Genomic DNA, 22,187 nt, shown 5'->3' with positions numbered 1-22,187 from the left:
ACTTGAAGCTCATAATTTTTACCCCAGCAATTTGTTTGAATAAAAACCGTGTTTTTCTCCTTGGAAAAAGATTAGGAACCTTTGAAACCAATCTAAGGAATTGAACCTGGTTTCTTTTCTTGAGTTATGCTGCCATCTGCTGGTCATAAACTAGAAAACATGCCACCTTTGGAAACCTTGAGCCTCTTTGGAGAGTTAAATTCTTCAAGTTCTTTAGCTTGGATGGGGCATTGTCCCCATTCGTACCAGTATTCCCCCTTTGACTTTATCCACACTTTGCTGATTAAAAATTTAAATAAAATTATTTACTTTATTGACTATCACACATGGGGGAAGATTACTTTTAGCAGGGAGAGCAGAGAGAAAGAAAGCAAATGCCTATCTAGAAGAGAGAAGGTTGATTTCACACATCACAAATGCTACCCACACTGTTAAAAGCATTTTTTAGTGGGGCATCAGTAGGAATTTTCTTCATCTGCAGTGGGTGTGTTTCAGGACAGTAAATCTCTGCGAAGCTGGCAAGGGTGGGGAAATGTGTTAAATGTACCTTCTGGCTTCAGGTCTGAGGAAGTAGCCAAGGCTTGAGTGACTTGGGTTCCAAGCCTTGATGGGTTAGTAAATAGCTGAGCCACCTCTGACCGACCTGTTTAAGCCTCTGATTCCACATCTGAAAGTCATAATATTGATATGTAATGTCCATCAGCCTTCAGAGTTAATAAAATATCTCAGCAAAATTTTGTAATTTTATCTAGGTCCTGCATAGTTCTTATAGAGCTTCTTCCTGAATATTTCACAACTAATTGGCTACTGAAAATGGGATTGCTGTTCCTCCATCAGACATTTATCCAGGTTATTGCAGATCAATAGAAATCCTGTTGATTTGGGGATGTTTGTTTTGTCTCTAATCGAGCTCTTTTATTAGTTCTAACAGTTTCCCCTTGTTATTGTTATACCAGCCTATCACCTGCCCATAACAGTTGTTTTGTCTCCTTTCTTTTCCTTTTTATTCCATCATGAAATATATCAAATATGTGGAGAATAGAGAATAACACCAACAACCCTATTCAGAGCACCTAGATTTGTAAAATCATAAACTATGCCACATTGACTTCAGATTTTAATATAGGTTAAACATCACTCACTCCGTTGCCCTTCTTGATGCTATTCTTCTTCCTCCTGAGGAGTGATGATCACCACGGTCATAAATTTGGTGTTGTACATTCATGTGTGTTTTTATACTTTTCCAATATATTTATGTATCTGTAAACATTGCACAGCATTCTTTTGTGTGCTTTAAATTTTAGGTAAATATCATACTAGGTTATAGATGTGAATGTATAATTCGCATACTATAAATGTTTCAACTAGTTTTGTTATTTTTAGGCTATTTGCTTCTTTGGTTTTAAATATTTTTAATTGAGGTGTAGCTGATGTACAATATTGTGCTGATTATGATGTCCGGTTTGGTGATGGATAGAAGCCTTGCTAATGGGTATCCTGACTTCAGTGGGGGCATTTTTGGTGTCTTCCTTTTAAGTATGACATTTGCTGTATGTTTTTGATTGGCCTCCTTTATAAAGTTAAGGAAATTCTTTTTTGTTTTAAGTATGCTGAGAGTTTTTATCATGAAAGTGTATTGAATCTGTCAAATGTTTTTCTGCATCTATTACGATAATCATATTGTTTTCTCCTTGGACCTATTAATATGATATATTAAAATAATATTTTTTTTCAGTATTCAACCATACTTGATTCCTTGGATATATCTTAATCATTCAGTGTGAATTTTTTTAAATGACAATCAATACATTGACAAATTTGATCTACTAATATTTTTGTTTGCTTGTTTAGATGTTTATGGCAGTTTTATTCATAATTGCCAAAACTTGGAGGCAACATACATGTCCTTTATTTTTTATTTTTTACAAAAAACTTGTACAAATATTTGAAATTGGGTTTCAACTTATTATGTTGTTAAGACTATTTTTAGAACAGTTTAGGCTCACAGCAAAATTGAGAGGAAGACACAGAGATTTCCCATATACCCTCTGCCAGAACTACCATATTATCCGGTGATGATCCAAGATGTCCTTGAGTAGGTGAATGGATAAATAAACTGTGGTACATACTGACCATGGAGTATTATTCAGTGCCGAAGAAGTAAGCTATCAAGTCATAAAAAGACATTGAGGAACCTAAGTGAAAGCACATTCCTAAGTGAAAGAAGCCCCTCTAAAAAGGCTACATCTGTATAATTTCAACTATATGACATTCTGGAAAAGGCAAAACTATGAAGATCAGTGGCTGTCAGAGGTTAGGGGAGAGGAATGGATAAATAAGCAGAGCATAGAGGATTTTTAAGGCAGTGAAAATAGTCTGCATGAGACCATAACGATGGATACATCTCATCATACGTTTGCTAAAACCCATAGAACTACTAATGTTCTATTTAGGATTTTTGCATCTACATGAGATTGGTGTATATTTCCCTTATACTGTTCTTGTTCAACTTTGGTATCAATCTTATATTCTGAGGCACAAGAACATATGTCCTTAGAGAGTCTGTTTGGTTGACATTAGCACCAGTATTTCCCATCCTATAAATCTGCTTCTCCATGAAATAATATTTCAACCGTTTGGAGATATAAGATGACCATGTCCTAAGTCCACTCTTATTTCTTTCACCAATAGCTTCTGCTTCCTTAAAGGAAAAGTTCCACAAGATACTTTTGTTAACTTTTCTTTCAGCCTTTGAAATCTCCTGAATGAAGAATCTTGGACCAGATTAGTATATAAATTAGAGATTGGAGGAGATGATTTATATAAAAGACTCATAAAATATGCCTTGGCCCTTTCTCCTTTTATCTCTTCTTTTATAATTTTGGCTTTTTATAACTTACTCGGAGATACATTTTAAGGTCTGTCTGTGTCAGACCTATTATGATTTATGGCTCTGCTTTCTCACCCACTTTTGGTAGAACATTAAAATACCACCGAAGGCCACATCACCAGCCTATTACTGTATTAAAGAGAAGGATATATTAAGAAGGGCAAAGACCTGAGACAGTCTCCAGGAATAGCTTTCCTGAATAAATACATTCAGCATACAAATTACATTAACTTTGACATCAGAGCCATCTTCCTGTAACAAAGGCTTACTGATTAGTTTTTCCATGGAAGTATGAAGAGTCCAGTGATAACTTTTGGAGGCTGCTGTTTAAGAGTCTGCAGCAAATTTAACCCTAAGAAAAATTGTTGAAAACAATTTGGCTTCCTAGATCAGTGACTCTCACATTTTCTAAAGTATAATAATCTGGCATCTTCCTCTGGTGATCATAGCTCAAGAGGTCCAGGATGGAATGTAGAAAACTGTATCTTTCACAATAACCTCCCATTTTATTCTGATGCAAGGGGTCTGGGGACTTCTCTTTGAGAAGCACTGGCCCAGGCTTTCTTATTGGGTGGGAGGTCTTTTTGCAGAAGCTAATGAGAGGTGGCTCTAGGTTAGGGTTCTCAGCAGAACCCAATAGAGCATAAAGGGTAAGGGGCACTGCCCATTGCATGTGGTCATGGATTGAATGATCTGTTGGCTGTAAAGAGGAACAATGACCCTCAGCACCCTGTGCTACCTTTGTCACTGTGATTCCCACTGAACTGTAGTCGTCTGTTTGCTTATTTTTTTCCCATTAGATTTGAGGGCAGGGACCATGTCTTTCCTCTCTGTACTCATAACACCTAAAGCTATGTAAGTATTTGCTGAAGACTGAATATCTAAATAAATGAATAGACAGATGAATGAACGGGTTGTAATTCTTCACAAATGAAGACATAGCCGAAGGTTTCTTGCTTAAAAGTTTAACCAAGCTTGGTAAATATAACCAATAGAGGATCATGTTAATATATGTCAGTATATGTTTTTAAATGTAATATTGTTCTTTTCTTTTAAGTTTATGTAGGAGTTGGAGTCTTGCAGCAGCTCCTAAATGTGGCTGCACCTCATAATCATCTAGGGGTTTTACCTCTTATTGACTGTTTTATTTTTAAGTAAAAAAGTATTATGTACACTTGATATAAAGAAAAAATTACGTTTGTCTCATGCCCAACCCCCATTGTACCTCCTCAGGGCCAACCACATCTGTCAGTGTCTTGCGTCGCTCTCCAGGTATATGCTATGCATTTACAGGCATATGTACCATATCCTTTCTTACATGAATGGTCACATGCAATAAACACCATATTGTATTTAATTTTTTCAGTTAACAATATATCTTGAAGATGGTTCCATATTAAGACATATAGATCTACCTAATAATTATAATGGCTATGTGGTATTCCATTGTGCAGTATCTATCTATCATCTATCTATCTATCATCTATCTATCTATCTATTATCTATCTATCTATCTATCTATCTAGGAATCCATTGCTGTTATCAGCAATGTTGCAATGAATATCAGTGAATGTGTCTCTTTGAATGCATGAGCAAGTATGTGTACGATGAATTTTTAGAGGTGGTATTCCTAGGTCAAAGGGATTGTACATTTTAAATTTTGCAAAACTGCTCTCCAAAGAGGCTGCACCAATTATGTTCTACCAACAATGTGGATGAAAGTGCCCATTTCCCCACTTTTTTTGGTTCAATTTTAAAAACAAACATTCTGAGGCCCTCACACATCTACTGCCTTTAAACCGTCTAAGACCATCTGAGGTATATTCATGTTTTTAAAACTCCTAAAGTGAGATGTTATTAACATTTTCATTTCACACTATTTCACATTTCTGTGATTCTGATGTAGGAGGTCCATGAACCTGCATATGGGAACCACAGCTGTGTACCTGGACTAGACATCAGCTTCCACCGTCCTGAGGCCCCTCCCCATTTATAAACACACAGTGAAGAAATGGGGAACTAGTCTGGGTTGAAAATAACGTTCCAGCACCTTTGGGTTTGCAGTTCTCCTTTTTTCTGCCTTTCTGTGTTTTCCATCTGAGTCTCAAGTCTCCTTTTTTTTTTTTTGCTGGATGAATCATTCAGGGGCTAATTTTTTCCCACAGGTTCACAAAGATGTACTTTAAACATGTACTCTTTGAGGACACTTTATTTGACGAGTGCTATTTTGAAGACGTTACATCGACTGATACCTATTTCAAAAACTGCACCATTGAATCGACCATCTTTTATAACACAGGTAAGGGCACAAACAGGGTGGGCTTGTTGTCTAGAATCAAACTGCTCAGTCATAAGCTTTAGGAGTAGTAAAGTATTCACAGATATGCATGCTGTGTCTTCATGTGGAGAAATGGGTTCCAGCCCCACGTTGGGGCTTCTTTGTGCAACAAAGAAGTTGCACAGCCTTTACCAAGGCATTTAGTTTATCTGTGTCTCAGTTTGATCACATGTAAAATGGAAACAAAAGTACTGGACAAGTGTTCTGATCTCAACGAGACCGATGCTATATGCTAAGGATCTTTGGTAGGAACAAAGTATGACCCAGATTTAAAAAAAAAAAAAAGGAAAAAACAGCATTCCAGGAGGGCTGCATTTTATACCTGGAGTGCATTCTTGAAGACCTGGCATAATTTGAAACCAAATTCAAGACATATGTTCTCACAATAATAAATGAAAAGGGAAAACTGCATTTTTTCAAGCTTCGTGTGTGAAGTGAGATGATAAGAATATTTTAAAATTACACCATTTCAGATTTCCATGATTAAAAAAAAAATCACAAAATTCCACCACTCTCTCACTCCTCATTATTTTTACTGCTCTTATTATAAATTAATACCAAGCGGAGTTGGGTTATAAGGAAACTAATTGAGTTTTACCAGGGACTTCACCAATATTGCCTCAAGTAAGAAATGCACTATCATCCCCACCTTACAACTAAGGAAACAGGGGCTTAAGCAACTTGTCCAAGGCCACAGCTAGCAAGTTGGAGGAACTTTGATTCATCTCTTAATTTGTTTAGCTCTGAAGTCTGTGAGTTTTCCACTGAGATACTTGCATTATGTCCAGATCAATGCTTTCTCCCTGGCATTGGCACCAAGGCACAGTTTATGCAAGAACATCTTTTTCCTGCATGATGTCAGCCTCAAAAGATTCAATATTCGGTCTCTAAATATCCCTTGGTCTTTAAATAGTCAATTATGGGATTTATCTTCCTAATTTATGTTTAGCCTGAACTTTAAAAAAAATATTAGTGAGATCTATACATTTACTCTTTGGCATATCTTTTATTTTCTTCTTTCAAGTTTCATTGATGCCTCTTTGCTTGCATACACTTTTTATTTTATTTTATTTTATTTGAGTAAAATTGCTTTACAATGTTGTGTTAGTTTCTACTGTACAATGAAGTGAATCAGCTATATGCATACCTATATCCCCTCCCTCTTGGACCTCCCTCCCTACCTTTCCCCCCATCTAGGTCATCACAGAGCACTGAGCTGAGCTCCCTGTGCCATACAGCAGGTTCCCACTAGCTATCTATTTTACACATGGTAGTGTATTTATGTCAAACCCAATCTCCCAATTCGTCCCACCCTCCCCTTCCCCCCTGTGTCCACATGTCTGTCCTCTACATCTACGTCTCTATTCCTGCCCTACAAATAAGTTCATCTGCACCAATTTTTAGATTCCACATATATGTGTTAACATACGATATTTGTTTTTCTCTTTATGGCTTACTTCACTCTGTATGACAGACTCTAGGTCCATCCACATCTCTACAAATGACCCAATTTCGTTCCTTTTTATGGCTGAGGAATATTCCATTGTATATATGTGCCACATCTTCTTTATCCATTCGTCTGTCGATGGACACTTAGGTTGCTTCCATGTCCTGGCTATTGTAAACAGAGCTGCAATGAACATTGTGGTACATGACTCTTTTTGAATTATGGTTTTCTCTGGGTATATGCCCAGTAGTGGGATTGCTGGATCATATGGTAATTCTATTTTTAGTTTTTTAAGGAACCTCCATACTGTTCTCCATAGTGGCTGTATCAATTTACATTCCCACCAACAGTGCAAAAGGGTTCCCTTTTCTCCACACCCTCTCCAGCATTTATTGTTTGTAGATTTTTTGATGATGGCCATTCTGACTGGTGTGAGGTGATACCTCATTGTAGTTTTGATTTGCATTTCTCTAAAAATCCACTGTACTCTACTTAGTCATCTCTTTCCCTCCTCCACAACCAAGGAGCAAATGGTTTTTATTCTGAAGCATGTTCAGGTTTCTGCATGGGCTTTGGAGTGATTGGCTCAATCTGGACCCAATTCTCTGGTCATTTCCCTCGTATACACTGGGTAGCCTCAGAGGAGTAGCCCAGGTACGGTGGCCCTCAATGTCATCTTGTTGATACAAACAGAACTATTATCTGGCTTGAAAGATGCTGTACTGAAACATGTCCCTCAGTGAATGTTCATTTCCCCTTGCTTATAGGAACTTGAACAGGTCGTTACATTTTAAAAGGTTTCCCACTTCATCCATACCTGGCCATGCGTCACCTGGATTTTGAGACTGTCTGCTGGCCAGGGGGCGGTGCCACCTGCCCAAGGAAGGGACATAACTTTATCCCTGCTTCTGCCCCAAATCTCCCCAGCCTCCCTCCATTTCATGTGAACCAAACGTTTCCTTCTCTCTGCAGACCTCTACCAGCATAAGTTCATCAACTGTCATTTTATCAACGTCACCTTTCTGGAGCAGAAGGAGGGCTGCCACATGGACTTAGAGCAAGACAACGACTTCCTGATTTACCTCGTCAGCTTCCTTGGCAGTCTGTCTGTCTTGCCGGGGAACATCATATCTGCCCTTCTCATGGATAGAGTCGGAAGGCTCAAGATGATCGGTGAGTTGTTAGGGACGCCGCATTCGTGCTCTAGGGGGCTAAGGCAGTGGCTTAAAGTGTATGAAGGCAGGGGCTTAAAGTGTATGAAGGCAGTGGAATTTTTCTTAAAGAAATCTCACACAGGAAACCACACAGGTAAGATGGAATCTGCTGGTGTAGAACCGAGGAGGCACATCTGCAAAACTCCAGGGCCCCGTGGAGGTCTGGTCCATGCCAGGGACACATCTTCATTTCCTGACTCAGCAATTCTGTGACAGTTACTTATTTTATTAGCATTTCAATAGGATATTAAATACATCCACTGTACCTACTCTGTAAAATGCTCTTAAATGAGCATTGGTTTCATTTGATGATTTAAAATAAATCCTATTACTTATTATTATTTAATAGTGATAACATCTTGGGCTTTGGAGTTGGATAGGCTCACGTTGGAATCCTATCACCTAAAGGCTGTTTGACTTGGGACACGTTCCTTTACGTCTCTGGGACTTATCTTATAGATAAGGAGACCTATAATGAGCTGGTAGGGGTTTGTGAAGATTGAGCATAATGTACCCAAAGCATCTCATAGCGCTTGGTGCATTGCAGGTTCTCATGTCTGCCTTGCTTCATTCAGCAGTTTTTTACTGAATCGCATGCCAGGCATAGTGAACAAGAAACAAAATATATACACCCAGGGCCAGGGAAAATGTACACCCATTAGAATATGAGTCAAGGCCAAGAAAGGGGAAGCAGACAGTATGCTAATAAAAATGCCATGAGTTCTGCCCCAGGGATATAGCTGATCAGTAAAAATTAATTCCAAGATCCTAGCAGCAAAGCTCAAAGGAAACAAGATAAATCACATAATCATTTTGTCAATAAGTAGTAGCATGAATATTTAGAATGGTGAGCCCAAGACATGCCTGTGATTTCTGCTTTTTAATCTTGTGGTGAGGACGGTCACCTCTCAGGCATGGCAGATTGAGCTGTGTCCCCTGTTAGCGGCAATGCCCTGGTTAGACCTGAAACCTGATGACGGAAGACGGTGGCTTGTTAACTTCTGTGACACTTGTGCCCAGCACGCTGCCTGCCACTGAGTTGCCACTTAGTAATGCTGTGGGACTGACCTGAGCCAGCGAAGATGACCCCTTTCCTAGATAAGTTGGAAGCACGATGGTTAAAATAATACCTCCGTTTGCTCCAGTGAGACAAAGAGCGTGAGAGTAGATGTGTGACACTTCTGCCATTCTGTCACTGGCCTTTTTTTTTTTTTTTACTTTGAAAATATTAATATGTAATGAGCTAGACAAATAGTGTGTTTGGAGCAGTCTCTCCAACCTGTCTAATCAACGTAGAGAAGAAAAGCAGGTGACCGAACCCAAACATTTTTACTTGGCACTTGAACTAAATCACTTACAGCAGCTCTGACAAGCCTGTTTTTATGGGAAAAGAAACACAACAATTTTGGAGGAGAAAAGAGCAACCTTCATACCAGAAAGTAAATTTCTGTCTCTGGTCTTTTAAGTCCCAGGGTTGAACAGTGAGTTCTGTGTTCAGGTCCTGGAGTAGCTGAGTAAGTTCTTGGGAGGTGAGGGTTGATGAAGGGTGGGGTGGGTGCATCTGTGAAGAAGAATGGACTGCCCCCATAGACCAGGGACAGAGGGAGGGCTGGGCGCAGGGAGCAGGCAGGGCAGGGGGAGAGTGGACATCGTCTTCTTTGCCATTGAAGCCCTTCTTGTCATCATGAATGTATCCCAGATAAAAATTGATTTCTCTAATGCTAAATAGAGCCATCCCCCCCAAACTGGATATCTGGAACTAATATTTATTATTCTTTATATCTTGCTTTTTTATTAATGCCTGTATTTTGTTTCTGAGCCAGATTGTTAAAAGCTCGGACAGTGCCCCCTTTGTATCTTTAGTAAAAGGTCTGGCACACAGTGCATCAACTGCGATATTCTCAGGGCCCAGTAAATACTAGGTGCTCAATAAATGTCACGATGGGATGTGGGTGACCTGTTTTTAAGCTGCCTCTCCCATGACCCTTAGACAAATCCCCTATCGCATCTGCTGGAGAATCGTTTATCCTGCTTTCTCTGCTGCTGTGCCCTTTCCTGGGCAGAAGCTGTGCCTTGTTAACAGCAGAGAAGAAAGTTTTCCTGATGAGCCGGTCACTCTTCATTTATTCATTCAGTAAACATTAATTTATGCAGCACAATTCTCCGCCGGGCTGTGTGGTTGGCAATGGGAATACAGCAATAATTGAGACAGACAGCATCCTTGTGCTGAAGGAAAAAATGATCTATTGGGAGAGACAGATGTAAACTAGAAATTTCATTTAACTATCACTTGGGAAGTGCTTATTATAGGTCAGGTGTTTTTCCAAGCGTTTTGTAAATATTAGCATATTTAGCCTTCACCATAACCCTGTGATGGGGAAAGTGAGACAGCCCAGGGAGGTTAAGTGACTCACTTAAGGTCACACAGGGGGAGCTGGGATTTGACCTCAGGCTTCTCCATCACAAGGGGAATAAGAACTAATGATGAGAGTGGAAGAACTGGGCACCAGAGGGACCTAGAGTGGGAAGACCTAACATAGTTGAGGGGTCAGTTCCCTATCACTGAATTTATTTGATGATAATATTTTGTATTCAACAAACATTGTACGCCAAGCCCCATGGCTGGCCACTTTGAGGGATGCGTGCATGTCGATGATACAGTTCTCGGGGCACCTGTGGTCCAGTAGATGCCAGTCTCCTCCCATTCTAGTTCTCTCCTTGCTGTTGGAAAGAGGCTACCAGGCTACCCAGTCACAGCCCTAGCCCTTCTCAGAATCAATAGAAATAAAGCAGACAGTTACCATTCCCCAGGTCTTCAGCAGGGTTTGGCACCAGTCTCGGCAGCTCCAGGTCTGAGGGTGAGATTCCAGGTAGAGGCCCCCCAGGGAGGCACTTGTGGGTGAGGCCAGACCAGCCTTCCGGTTTCTTGGCAACCTGAAGCCCTCCCTCCTCCAGGGTTCTGATGCTTGGGTGGGACTCTTGCCCTGTTTCCTAGCTGGTTGTTTGGGACCTGCTTTCTTCCTTCCTTTCTGCTAACTAGTCCCACCGCATTTCCAGACATACTCTTGATCTGTGCCTTGCACTCACTCCAGGCTTCCCAAGCTCTTCTGGGCTGGACGTATTGGATTTCAGTAGGATTTGACATAACCTTCTTTCAATGGGATCTCTTATCATTAGCTGTATCACCCAGGGTCCTGGTGGGAAAAGGAATTTACCCCAGAGAGTTCTAGGGAAGAGACTGTATGATGGGGCAGGTTTTAGAGGTGTGGGCAGGGTTATGGGAACAAATGAGGCAGATGAGACACCCAGATACTAGCAAAAGTGGGCAGCAGGCTCTACCTCCAGGGCTGCAGGGACAAAGGGAGAAAACAGCAGTAACCGAGCCCAGGGAGAGCTGGAACCAAGGAGCAGGAGGTGTCCGGGAGGAACTGTCGTCCTGGGGGGGGGAAGCAGCATTTGCCAATAAAGGGCTTATAAAGCAGGATGGGAATTAGGAAGAAGTATTCCAAGCCCTTTCTCCTCACAACTAACAAGGAACACCCAGGTATGCAGTCCATGGGGGTTAGCTTCCCGGGGCACAGAGCAGAGCTGAGAAGGGCAGCTCAGATATCTGGGGTGGAGATGGGCACACATGAAAATAAGCAGCATGGCCCTTGATCAGGTGTTCTTCTGTTGCCCGTTTGTAGCTGTGTTCTCAGTGGAACGTGAGCTCCATGAGAGTAGAGTCTTTTGATACTGATGTATCTCAGGCACCTTAGAACAATGTCTGGAGCATAATAAATTCTCTACTAATACTCACACCCTCTGCCTTGTTCTCAGTTATTCTGGGCTGGACAGCACCACACGGTGAGGTTTTCGAAATCCTTCCTGGAGGCTAATTCTGGTGATGTCACCCACATAGAAGTCTCCAATCCCATGGCTGGGGTGCGATATACGGGGTCCACATCTTTCTTTGTGTAGAGATGAATCTGGTTTTTCAGGTGTTGTCTGCCACGGGCTTCATGTTTCTTTCTGCCCTGATCTCCCTCTGCAGGTGGTTCCATGCTCATCTCGGCTGTCTGCTGCTTCTTCCTATTTTTTGGCAACAGTGAGTCGGCGATGATTGGCTGGCAGTGCCTGTTCTGTGGGACAAGCATTGCTGTCTGGAATGCTCTGGATGTGATCACGGTGGAGCTGTATCCCGCCAACCAGAGGTCAGCTCCTCTCTGGGCTTCGCTCTGGGACTTTCTTGGACTTCTTTGGCCAGAAGTCTACCTGCCCCAAGATCCTCCACCACAGCCATCTTGGTCTTCTCCTTCTTTTTTTTTTCTTCCATTTTTTTAAGTAAACATTTTATTTTGGAATAATTTTAAGTTTACAGAAAGGTTCCAAAGATAGTACAGAATGTTTCTGCATACACTTCACCTAGCTTCCCCTAATATTAACATCTTACATAACTATGGTACATTTGTCAAACCTAAGAGATTAACATTGGTACATTATTAGACTCTGAGTTTATTTGGTTTTCACCAGTTCTTCCACTAATGTCCTTTTTTTTTTCTGTTTCAGGATCCAACCCAATATACCACATTGCATTTAGGGTGTTTTTTTGTTTTTTTTTTTAACATCTTTATTGGAGTATAATTGCTTTACAATGTTGTGTTAGTTTCTGCTGTGTAACAAAGTGAATCAGCTATATGCATAGGTATATCCCCATATCCCCTCCCTCTTGCGTCCCCCTCCCATCCTCCTTATCCCACCCCTCTAGGTGCTCGCAAAGCACCGAGCTGATCTCCCTGTGCTATGCGACTGCTTCCCACTAGCTATTTTACATTTTGCAGTGTACATATGTCCATGCCACTCTCTCACTTCATCCCAGCTTACCATTCCCCCTCCCCGTGTCCTCAAGTCCATTCTCTACATCTGTGTCTTTACTCCTGTCCTGCCCTTAGGTGCATCAGAACCATTTTTTTTTTTTTAGATTCCATATATATGTGTTAGCATACGGTATTTGTTTTTCTCTTTCTGACTTACTTCACTCTGTATGACAGACTCTAGGTCCATCCACCTCACTACAAATAACTCAATTTCATTTCTTTTCATGGCTGAGGAATATTCCATTGTATATATGTGCCACATCTTATTTATCCATTCATCTGTCGATAGACACTTAGGTTGCTTCCATGTCCTGGCTATTGTAAATAGAGCTGCAATGAACATTGTGGTACATGACTCTTTTTAAATTATGGTTTTCTCAGGATATATGCCCAGTAGTGGGATTGCTGGGTCATATGGTAGTTCTATTTTTAGTTTTTAAAGGAACCTCCATACTGTTCTCCATAGTGGCTGTATCAGTTTACATTCCCACCAACAGTGCAAGAGGGTTCCCTTTTCCCCACACCTACTCCAGCATTTATTGTTTGTAGATTTTTTGATGATGGCCACATCCTGGTCTTCTTGGTGTTCCATGGACCAAATGTCTTTTAGGTTGTTGAGTTTCTCCTGCCTGGGGGCTGGCATAGGCCGGAAGTGGGAAGGCTAAGGCTGGATAGGGTGGGGTGGATGGCAAGATGCAAAGGATAAGGGCAAACCTTGTCCAGGAGATAAGAACTAGGGCTAAACCATATGTATCGTGCAATCCAAAGGGAGGTGAGAACAGGCCTGCCAAAGGGAAATGAAGTGAAAAGGTGCAGAACTAGACAAACAAAGGGTGGGGCAGAAATAAAGGTGGGTATGAGGCATGAAGGTCTAGGGTATTTGTGGAGAATGGGGCAGGGATGCCCAGGGTTTCTTTTTATTTTGTGCATGCCCTATGGGAAGAGGCCTGGTTTAAAGGCATAGGGTCAAGGCCATTGCTTAGCAGTTATTTCTCCTCTTGGAGGGGGAATTTTCAGGACAACAGGTAAGTGGCTCTTTGGCCAGAAAGGAATGTGAAGTGGTGTGGAAGGCAGGTAAATGCAATTCTGCATCACATCTTAATGATATTCCCAAGATTGATGACAGAGGTATTGGGATAGAGGTAGCTATGGAAAAGCACAGAATAGTGAATTTGGAGCCTCTTCTGTGAATCAAAGAACTTCTAAGTTTTACAAAAAATAAGAGGAGGAAAAGTTATCATTATTTCAATGGTATGTGATTTTAAATCCAGAAAACCTAAGAGAATTAAACAAAGAGACTACCAGAAACAATAAAATAATTTGGTAAGGTGGTCAATAATAAAACTAATTTAATAATTTATAGATTTTAAAATACATCAAAAAATTAAAATTGAAATCCATTTAATAATAGAAGAAATCATAAAATACATAGGAATCAATTTGATGAGAAAGGTGAAACACCTATGTGAAGAAAACCATAAAGCTTTACTGAGAGATATAAAAGAAGACTCAACTATATGTCAAGATATTCTTACTGAATTCTAAGAAGGTTTAATCTTACAAAAATGTCAAGTATTCTTTAGTTTTTAAAGAGTCCATTCAAAACTCCATGAGACTTTTCCACACTCTGGGAACTTGAAAAGATTACTCTAAAGTTTATTTGGAAAAATACACGTGTGAAAATATCTAAGAAAATTCAGAAAACAAAAGGATTGGGATTGGGGCTGGTGAAAATGGATAAAAGTATAGTGTAGTATAGTTATAGAAAAAATGTAAAAAGAATTTAAAGTACAAAAATATAGCCATATTATTCATAAACTAGTGGTGTGAAATAGAGATATTTTGCTTAATCTGAGGAGGACTAGTGCTGGGAATATTGTCTCTGTATGTAGATGGAGTCAGAAAAGGATTGATGGTTAACAGTAGTTATCACTGGGAAGTGTGATTAATAACAATTAAGATTAGGTTCTACCATGGGTGACACAGACCCCAAATAACTGCACACTTAGGAAGATAGGCACTAAAGGCTCTTTTTATCTTCTTCTTCCTCTTTCATGACCTCAGCCATGGTCCAAGATGAGACCATTTATATTCCAGGAAGCAGGATGGGAGGAAAAAGGATAAAAGAAGAGAGCAAAAGGACCACTCTTGACATCTCTTAAGGGAGTTTCTCAGGAGCTGCTGGGAGTACTTACATCCCATTGGCCTAAACTTAGTCACATGGCCAGACTCAGAAACAAGGGAATCTGGGAAATGTAGTCTTACATTTGGAGAAATGCTATTTAGGGAGAACTAACAGTCTCTGCCAAAAGAGGGTCGAAGTGTTATTAATGGGGAACACTTACACTTTCTGCTTCATCCTTCTTCATTCTTTCAAGTTGGGGAAGGAGATACTCCAAAATGTTAATAATGGTGATTATTTTCAGTGGTGAAGTTATATATTCTTGCATCTTTATGTTGTTCTATATTTCCAAATTTCTAAAATAAGAATGTGTTACTTTTATATTTAGGAAAAAAAAATCCCTCCCACACCTTCACCATACTTCTTTAACAAGGGAAAGAAAGAACCCAGTCCCACATGTCTAAGGAGGTCTAGTTTGCATCTCCCAGAATGATTTACTTTCTTCTTCTTTTACAGGGCAACAGCCTTTGGCATCCTCAATGGATTATGCAAATTTGGCGCCATCTTGGGAAACACCATCTTTGCTTCTTTTGTTGGGATCACCAAAGTGGTCCCCATCCTTCTGGCTGCTACTTCTCTTGTTGGGGGTGGCCTGATTGCTCTTCGACTGCCTGAGACTCGAGAACAGGTCCTAATGTGAACAACCTACGGGAAAAGGAAATGTTGGAAGAACCTCATCCAGGAACCTTAACTGCACCTACACTTCCTGTCACTGTCCAGAGGACACCTGGATAGCACAGGAGGAGAAGTTGAATTTGTGACCCCTAGTCTAGCACCCATTTCAGCTGTCTGTATGTTTGTAACTCAGGTGACTGATTTGAGGGTGTCCTGAGCTGTCCTCCCTTAGAGTCCCAGAACTGTGTGCTTGGCTAATGGTGTCCCCAGCCCAAGGCGAGGGAGGAGGGATCATGCCCTCCAAACTAAGTAAGGGGTATTCCCGCAAGTGAGGTGCAAGGACTTTTTTCATTCATTTCAAAATGAATTTGAGAAACACTCAATGTCCTGCATAAAGTTCCTCGGAGCCCAAGGACCTGACAAATTGACTTGGCGGGGAAGTTGAGTCATCATATGAATACTGAAGTACAGGATACATATATTTTTGCATTTAAAGTATTACTTATCATAGTTTCCCTTTGAAAATTGGCACAATAGCATTGAAGATACTCTGATATAGAAAACCAAATATTTGAGCAATATCTGTAGAAATCTACTTTACCCCCTCCAAGGGTCCTAAGTTTTCCATGATGATGAGGTGGTGAATTTAAGAATAATATTTATTCCGATTTTGATCTCGTCAAAGAAACTTAATGGGACAGGTATTCTGTTAACTAACTTTGCACATAACTGTCTTTGGGTTTCATTTGCAGAAATGATATCTGCAAATATTTGCCAGCATTTAGCCGTGTTTTGAGAGGACTTGGTGTTTGAGTTTCCAGGAAATTGGGGCTGATGAAATGAAGTGCAAGCACAACTTCTTACAGCCGTTTAACTTGCTGTCGAGAGGATGCACTTAGCAAACTCACGTTGTACAGTTCCTTTCATCCAGGCGCTTTTCTTCGTGTGGGAGGAGGAGTTACTTTCCTCTCTTACACAGATCACTGGTGAAACGCAAGCTCACCATCTTCCATCCTGGCATTTGACGTTGCTTCTCACCCAGAAGAAACACGGGAAGTCTTCCGTGACCTCTGGCGCCCTCTTTGTAGGCAAGAATAAAACACGGTGGACCACATGGGGGATTGAGGGTGGGATGGGGAAGTGTAGCCACAGATCTTCAAAGTGTAAATTTAGCAGTAAAACACAATCCGTATTTGTTATAATGGTCAGGTCCAATGAAAAATCTACCTGATATGTCTCGGTTCAGGGTTTTTGAAGCAGTCATTGGCACGGGATTTAGGGAGTGTAGTGGATGTCACATGTGTTTACCTTCAGTGTTCCAAGACAACACTTTCCTGAGATCCAGTTTGAAACATGAATGGGGGTAGGGGTGGGGGTGGGGTGAGGAACCCAGGACAAACTGTTTGGCAAAGGTCAGTAATAGACGGAAGTCTTGACTCCATAGGAAAAGAACAATGTTTCACCCATCAGAACTGTCCTGCATGGAAGGGCCAGTGAACTGTAAACCCCTGCCACCAGAGGTGAGCTTGCTGAGGCCAGGTGAACACCAGTCACCAAGAACTAGTTCTTTGAAGTGATTTGCGATGCTCTCAATTCTGTAAAGTGCCACACTTTCTCTACCAGAAACCTCAAAAATTTAAAGCAAATGATGGCTGCATTGAGTGTATTTTCTGTTTTGGAGAAACACCAAGTCCCGTGATAACTTCAGGCCATCTTTTGGTTATTCTCTGGAGTAGAAGAAGGTAGACAGGAGGAAAGAGTATATTCTATAACACATTTCTACCCTGGATTTGAGATCAGTTTTGATGGTTAAAAGGTTTTCTCTGCTTCTCACGTTCCCCACCTCTTTACTGGCCATTTTTTTTCTGTGCAGGGAAGGAAGACACATCAACTCTGATTTGACATCCTGATTCCCCCAAATATATAAATATACCATTGTGTGTTAGTGTTTCTCTCAGTGTTTTACAGGAGTTACCTAACATCAGTGCTACATCAGTAATGAGAGAGCCAATGTAATATAGCTGTAATATACTTGCTTGTGCTACGAAATACACTGGCTAGGTTCATAAAACAGAATTGTGTAAACCGGGATTACCACATCCCTTATAACGTTATTCTTCAATGGGATAATACAATTCTGTGAGCCATTACTGCTTAAGAAATTTACAAGGCAGTGAGGGTCTGCATTTCTAGTTATGATGGATCTTGTAAATCTAAAACCTGTTTAATTTTTGAGCATTGGAATGGCTGCAACGATTTGGGGTAAACTCCATCTGATTCCTAAATTCTAACTTCTGCATTATCTTTATGGCTCCTTTATACCAACAACCTAACCAACCAAGGGCAATTCCCATCCCATCAATCATTCAGGCCTTTGTAAAGGTACAGCCATGCTCGCAGTCTTTTCCCACGAAGGATTGTCTGGCACTGGGACCTGGTTACGTCTTAAATGCTGTCACTCTTGCTGAGATAAATGCTTCTTTAAAAATAGTCTCTGTGGCAGGTCATTGGGGGATAATGTACAGCATTCCTGGCCAGGCGCTTCTTTTTCATTTCATGTTCTACCCTGAGAAACTCCCAATGGCATCCGTGGAGAATTAAAGGGATGAGGCTCTCCCTCATTGACTAAATCTGTTTGCAGTTCATGATGTATTTTATGATGCCCAGTTTGGGAGTAGTTACTTTTAATGGTCTCAGCTGTATTGTGTCATCCCTTGATGCTGATTTTTTGATCTTTTGTTTTACTGGAAATAAATAGTGAAAGGGGTGTGCCTATTTGTGACGTTTATAGCACACAACCCAGAGGTCATGTGATAAATAACCCCATTCCCAGGGTTCCCTGGCATCTTGTATTAGTTCATTAAAGATAATAATAAAAATAATTGTAAGCAAACCTTAAAGAACTGAGACTAGAGATTATTTCCAGATGCTACAGTCTCTTCTGGATTCTTGGACTGATTGGATCAGCTGGGAGGAATGCTGACAATCATTTCCTTCAACTTCCTTATTTTGCATAGGGGGATCTTGAGAGGTTAAATGATGTGACCAAGGTGACATGTAGTTCTTGGAGTGGGTTACAAGTCCTACGATGATGCTGTCTGTCTAGTTCTGGACTAATCTCTCAGTCACTGATATGTTACTACAAGGTCTCCCATAATCTTTGAGGAAAGGGAAAATGTGACCAACACTTACCTGTGACCATTCATTGAAAGCGCACGTGATTGTTTTACATAGAGTAAGTTGAAGGTCCTGTATAAACACGGAAGGATTAGTATGTATGCATCCATTCAGTCAGCCATTCATTTGTTTATTCAACAAATCCTTACTGAGCCCCTATTGTGTTCCAGTCTCCACACTCAGTTCTGGGGATCCAGAGGTGAAAAAAGTTCCTGCCTCCTGCTTTGTTCTGCTTACAGCGAGTGGGCAAGATGGATATTAAATTGGCAAAAACAAACCCCCCTCCAAAAAAACAAATCCAAAGTGCAATGATCTTACAATCGGTAAAATGCACCATTTGTTTGTAAGACGATTCTTCTTTACCAGTCAAGTGTTGCCCTGTACACCTTCTCTTTTCCTCAAGGAATGTGCCAATCTCTTCTCTTTATAAACGAGGTAAGGGAAAAGGCACACTTGCTCATTTTCTATAGAACTTAATCAGTTTTTACTTAATCGACTTGCAAGAACGTTTTAGATGGAAGAGGGATGGGGGCAAGGAATTCAACCAGGACATTTGTTAGTGGGACGAGGCTCCCAGCAGTCCTGGGAAAGGCATTTCTACCTCCACATTTGGCTTTTCTAGGGGGCAGCTGAGTAACACTCTCTCAATATTTGGGATTTAGTTAGGATTAGGTTGGGTGACGTATAACTGAAAATTCAAACAAGCAGGTTTAGAATATGTTTATAGTAAGTTAAGGTTTATTTCTCTCTCATATGAAGGGAATGTGGAGGAAAGAAAGCCATGGCCAGTGTGGCTGCTTTGTCATCTGATTATTGGGAATAGAATCCTGCCTTTTGGCTCCTCAGTTTTTAGTGCTGTTTCCATGGTCAAGGCTGCCTCATGGACTGAGATGGCTGTTGGAGCACCAGTCCTCACATCCACAGTTCAGCAGGAAGCAGAAGGAAGGGCAAGAGGCAAAGAGGCTGCACCTCCCAGCTTAGCCAGCCTCCCTTGAAACTGCTCTCTTGGATGCCCCTTCTGGTTGCTTCCACATGTATATCATTGACCTCCCTTTGTTGCAGTGGAGGCTGGGATTACCTGGGAGCATTTCCAGCCTTCCTCCAAATTGAGGATCTTGGCGCTAATGGAGAAAGGGAGAAAAGAGAGGTGGACCATGCTTCTTAAACCTTAGCGTGGGTCAGAATCACCTGAGAGGGGGTGTTAAAACCCACACTGCTGAGCTGCATCCCATCTGGGGTGGGATCTGAGAATCTGCATTTTTAACAAGCTCCCGGGTGGTGTGATGGTGTCAGTTCCTGGGTCGTATTTTGAGCAGCACCAACAATCTGCCAATTTGGCTTGTAGGAGAAGTTCTGTTGCCTGGATAATTTCAAACTTGCCCAGTCAGAAAGAAACTCACAAAAAAGAGCAGTCCATGAAAAACAATCACCATCTTCCTCAAGTTCAGAGACAATCAACTAGGGGCAGTGCATCAGTAACTAAAGAGTGTCAGTGAAGATATGGCTAGGTGTGAATCTGATCTGCTGACAGGCAACTTGAACTTGGCATGGAAATGTCTTTTGAAAAGGGTGAAAAGATTTTTTCCTTTGAAAAGAGAAAGGCGGAGTACAAAAATTCCTCCACTTAGATCTCATTCAATACGTATTTACAGAATGGCTACTTGTGTCCCATGCTGTACAAGGTCCCCACCTCTAAGTGATTGTCCCCCTGTTCAAAGTTTGGGCTTTTGTGGGTAGCTGAGTCATGCTTCGGCTCAGCCCTAAAAACAGTGTGGAAATAAATCACACGGAGTCTTTCCATTTGAGGCAAGCTTAAAGCACATTTTATTTAATTTTCAGAAGCATAGTGGGGAGATTTATATGCATGGCTCTTGTGACAGCACTGACAAAAGTTTTGATTTCCAAAAAGATTAATGATGAACTGAAACAGAGACAAGAGCTATGCACAAAGGTAAATGGAGTAATAAAAGTTGCTATATAGTTGTTGCTAATTACAGGCAGAACAGGGGATCTGCTTAGCAGGACCATACTACACCCTCCAGAAGGTTCAAACCATGAGCTGAGGAATAAGGAGTACTTGTCATGTCACCTGACAACACATACTTTAGCTGCCCATTCACTTCTGGTCCTGCTGGGTTCAAATGTCTTCAAATTTCAGAGACCATAAATATGTATTCCTCTAGAAAGCAAATGTCTTTCAGGAGCTGTCCCCTACCCCAAGTTAATGTGGTCTCCACATTTGGTCCTTTCCCTAGGTAGGGAGATCTGTTTAATCCCAGTGACTGTTGCCCAGGAGAGCAAACTACTCAAAACCAACTGTCTTGTTTACATCTCACCTACAATATATAATCTCCGTAATTCAGATTTCTCTACATCAGCATGTGTGACTTCAGTAGGGTGTGAACAAAAGGCCAACAAAAATGGCTTTCCAGGAAAATTAGACCTTGAACTATCTCACAAAGGATCACTTTAAAAAAGCTCAGAAAAAAATTGGTAAGCAATTGATGAACAAAATTATAAATGACTCTTATTTATAAAAGTGTTTCTCCCAAAGAATCACAAAGCAAATTTTTTCAACCTCAAAACTCTTTGGAAGTGACAAAACTCTACTTATTTAAAGTGTGTTTTATAATAATGGCTTTCTTTCCAATTTGAAGTTTGTCTGGATGAGTCAAGAAAACTCAGCAAGTGTTTGGAGTGGATTGCAAATAGCTAATTTGCTAGTATTTGTACTAATGATTTTTAATAAGGATAATTTCAGAAACCTGTATTCTACATATTTTACAGTTGAAATTTCAAATGATAGGCTGAAGATTTGCTATCAGAATATAGGTGGTACATTGCTGAGATGTATGTTAGAACCTAGGCTGTAACAAGTGAGGCAGGAGAAGAGCATTTTATTGGTAGTCCTGAATAGACATATGCGTATCTAGTAACTTAAATTGATGATTTTGAAAGGTAGCTCAAGTTTTATAATATACATAAAAAAATACAATATATAGATAGTAGAACGATTTTATTGTTTGATACACACACCATGAATTAGTCAGTTTTGATTCAGGCTACTTTTACTTTATGTGATAAAACCCAAAAGATATTTTGAAATTTAAAAGTGTGAAATATTATGTAGTTAAACACAGATTTGTCAATTCTGCTGCATTTTGAATAGGGCAAACATTAAAACAGCTGATCTGTGCATTTCCATTTGGTCCCAACTTTTTGGTCTGTCTGACTCCTAGAGGTCCCCAGCCCTAACAGACTAAGAGAGTATATCTTTTGTTATTACTTCTCTTTTCTTGACACGATAGGTTAAGTATATAAAGCAGGTTGAGTTGTTAGGAAGAGAACGTCAAGTTTTTTGGTCCATCTTTCCATACTGACTTATGCTTATGAATCTTTTAAAAAAAATTCCAAAGTAGTAGGTTAAATTTAGAAAGTCCAAACTAAGCCTCTGGGCTCCAATAAGAA

The 22,187-nt window shown here is 40.5% G+C and overlaps 1 protein-coding gene across 5 annotated transcripts in view; it reads left to right on the top strand.

Annotated features, from left to right (window-relative positions):
- The window catches only part of SV2B (synaptic vesicle glycoprotein 2B), a 259,567-nt gene extending 241,132 nt beyond the window's left edge, over positions 1-18,435 (top strand). For all 5 annotated transcript variants that reach the window (XM_082388923.1, XM_082388921.1, XM_082388924.1 and 2 more), the window contains 4 exons: positions 5,056-5,189; positions 7,648-7,848; positions 11,923-12,082; positions 15,384-18,435. In XM_082388923.1, the coding sequence (XP_082245049.1) occupies positions 5,056-5,189; positions 7,648-7,848; positions 11,923-12,082; positions 15,384-15,567 (679 nt within the window). In that variant the 3' untranslated portion in view covers positions 15,568-18,435. The remainder of the gene's footprint in view (positions 1-5,055; positions 5,190-7,647; positions 7,849-11,922; positions 12,083-15,383) is intronic.
- The last annotated feature ends 3,752 nt before the right edge of the window (positions 18,436-22,187 follow it).

The sequence above is a fragment of the Balaenoptera borealis genome, assembly GCF_965194805.1.
Source record: "Balaenoptera borealis genome assembly, chromosome: 3".
NCBI lineage: Eukaryota > Metazoa > Chordata > Mammalia > Artiodactyla > Balaenopteridae > Balaenoptera > Balaenoptera borealis.
Note: the sequence above shows the minus strand (reverse complement) of the source record. Positions and strands in the feature narration are given on the sequence as shown.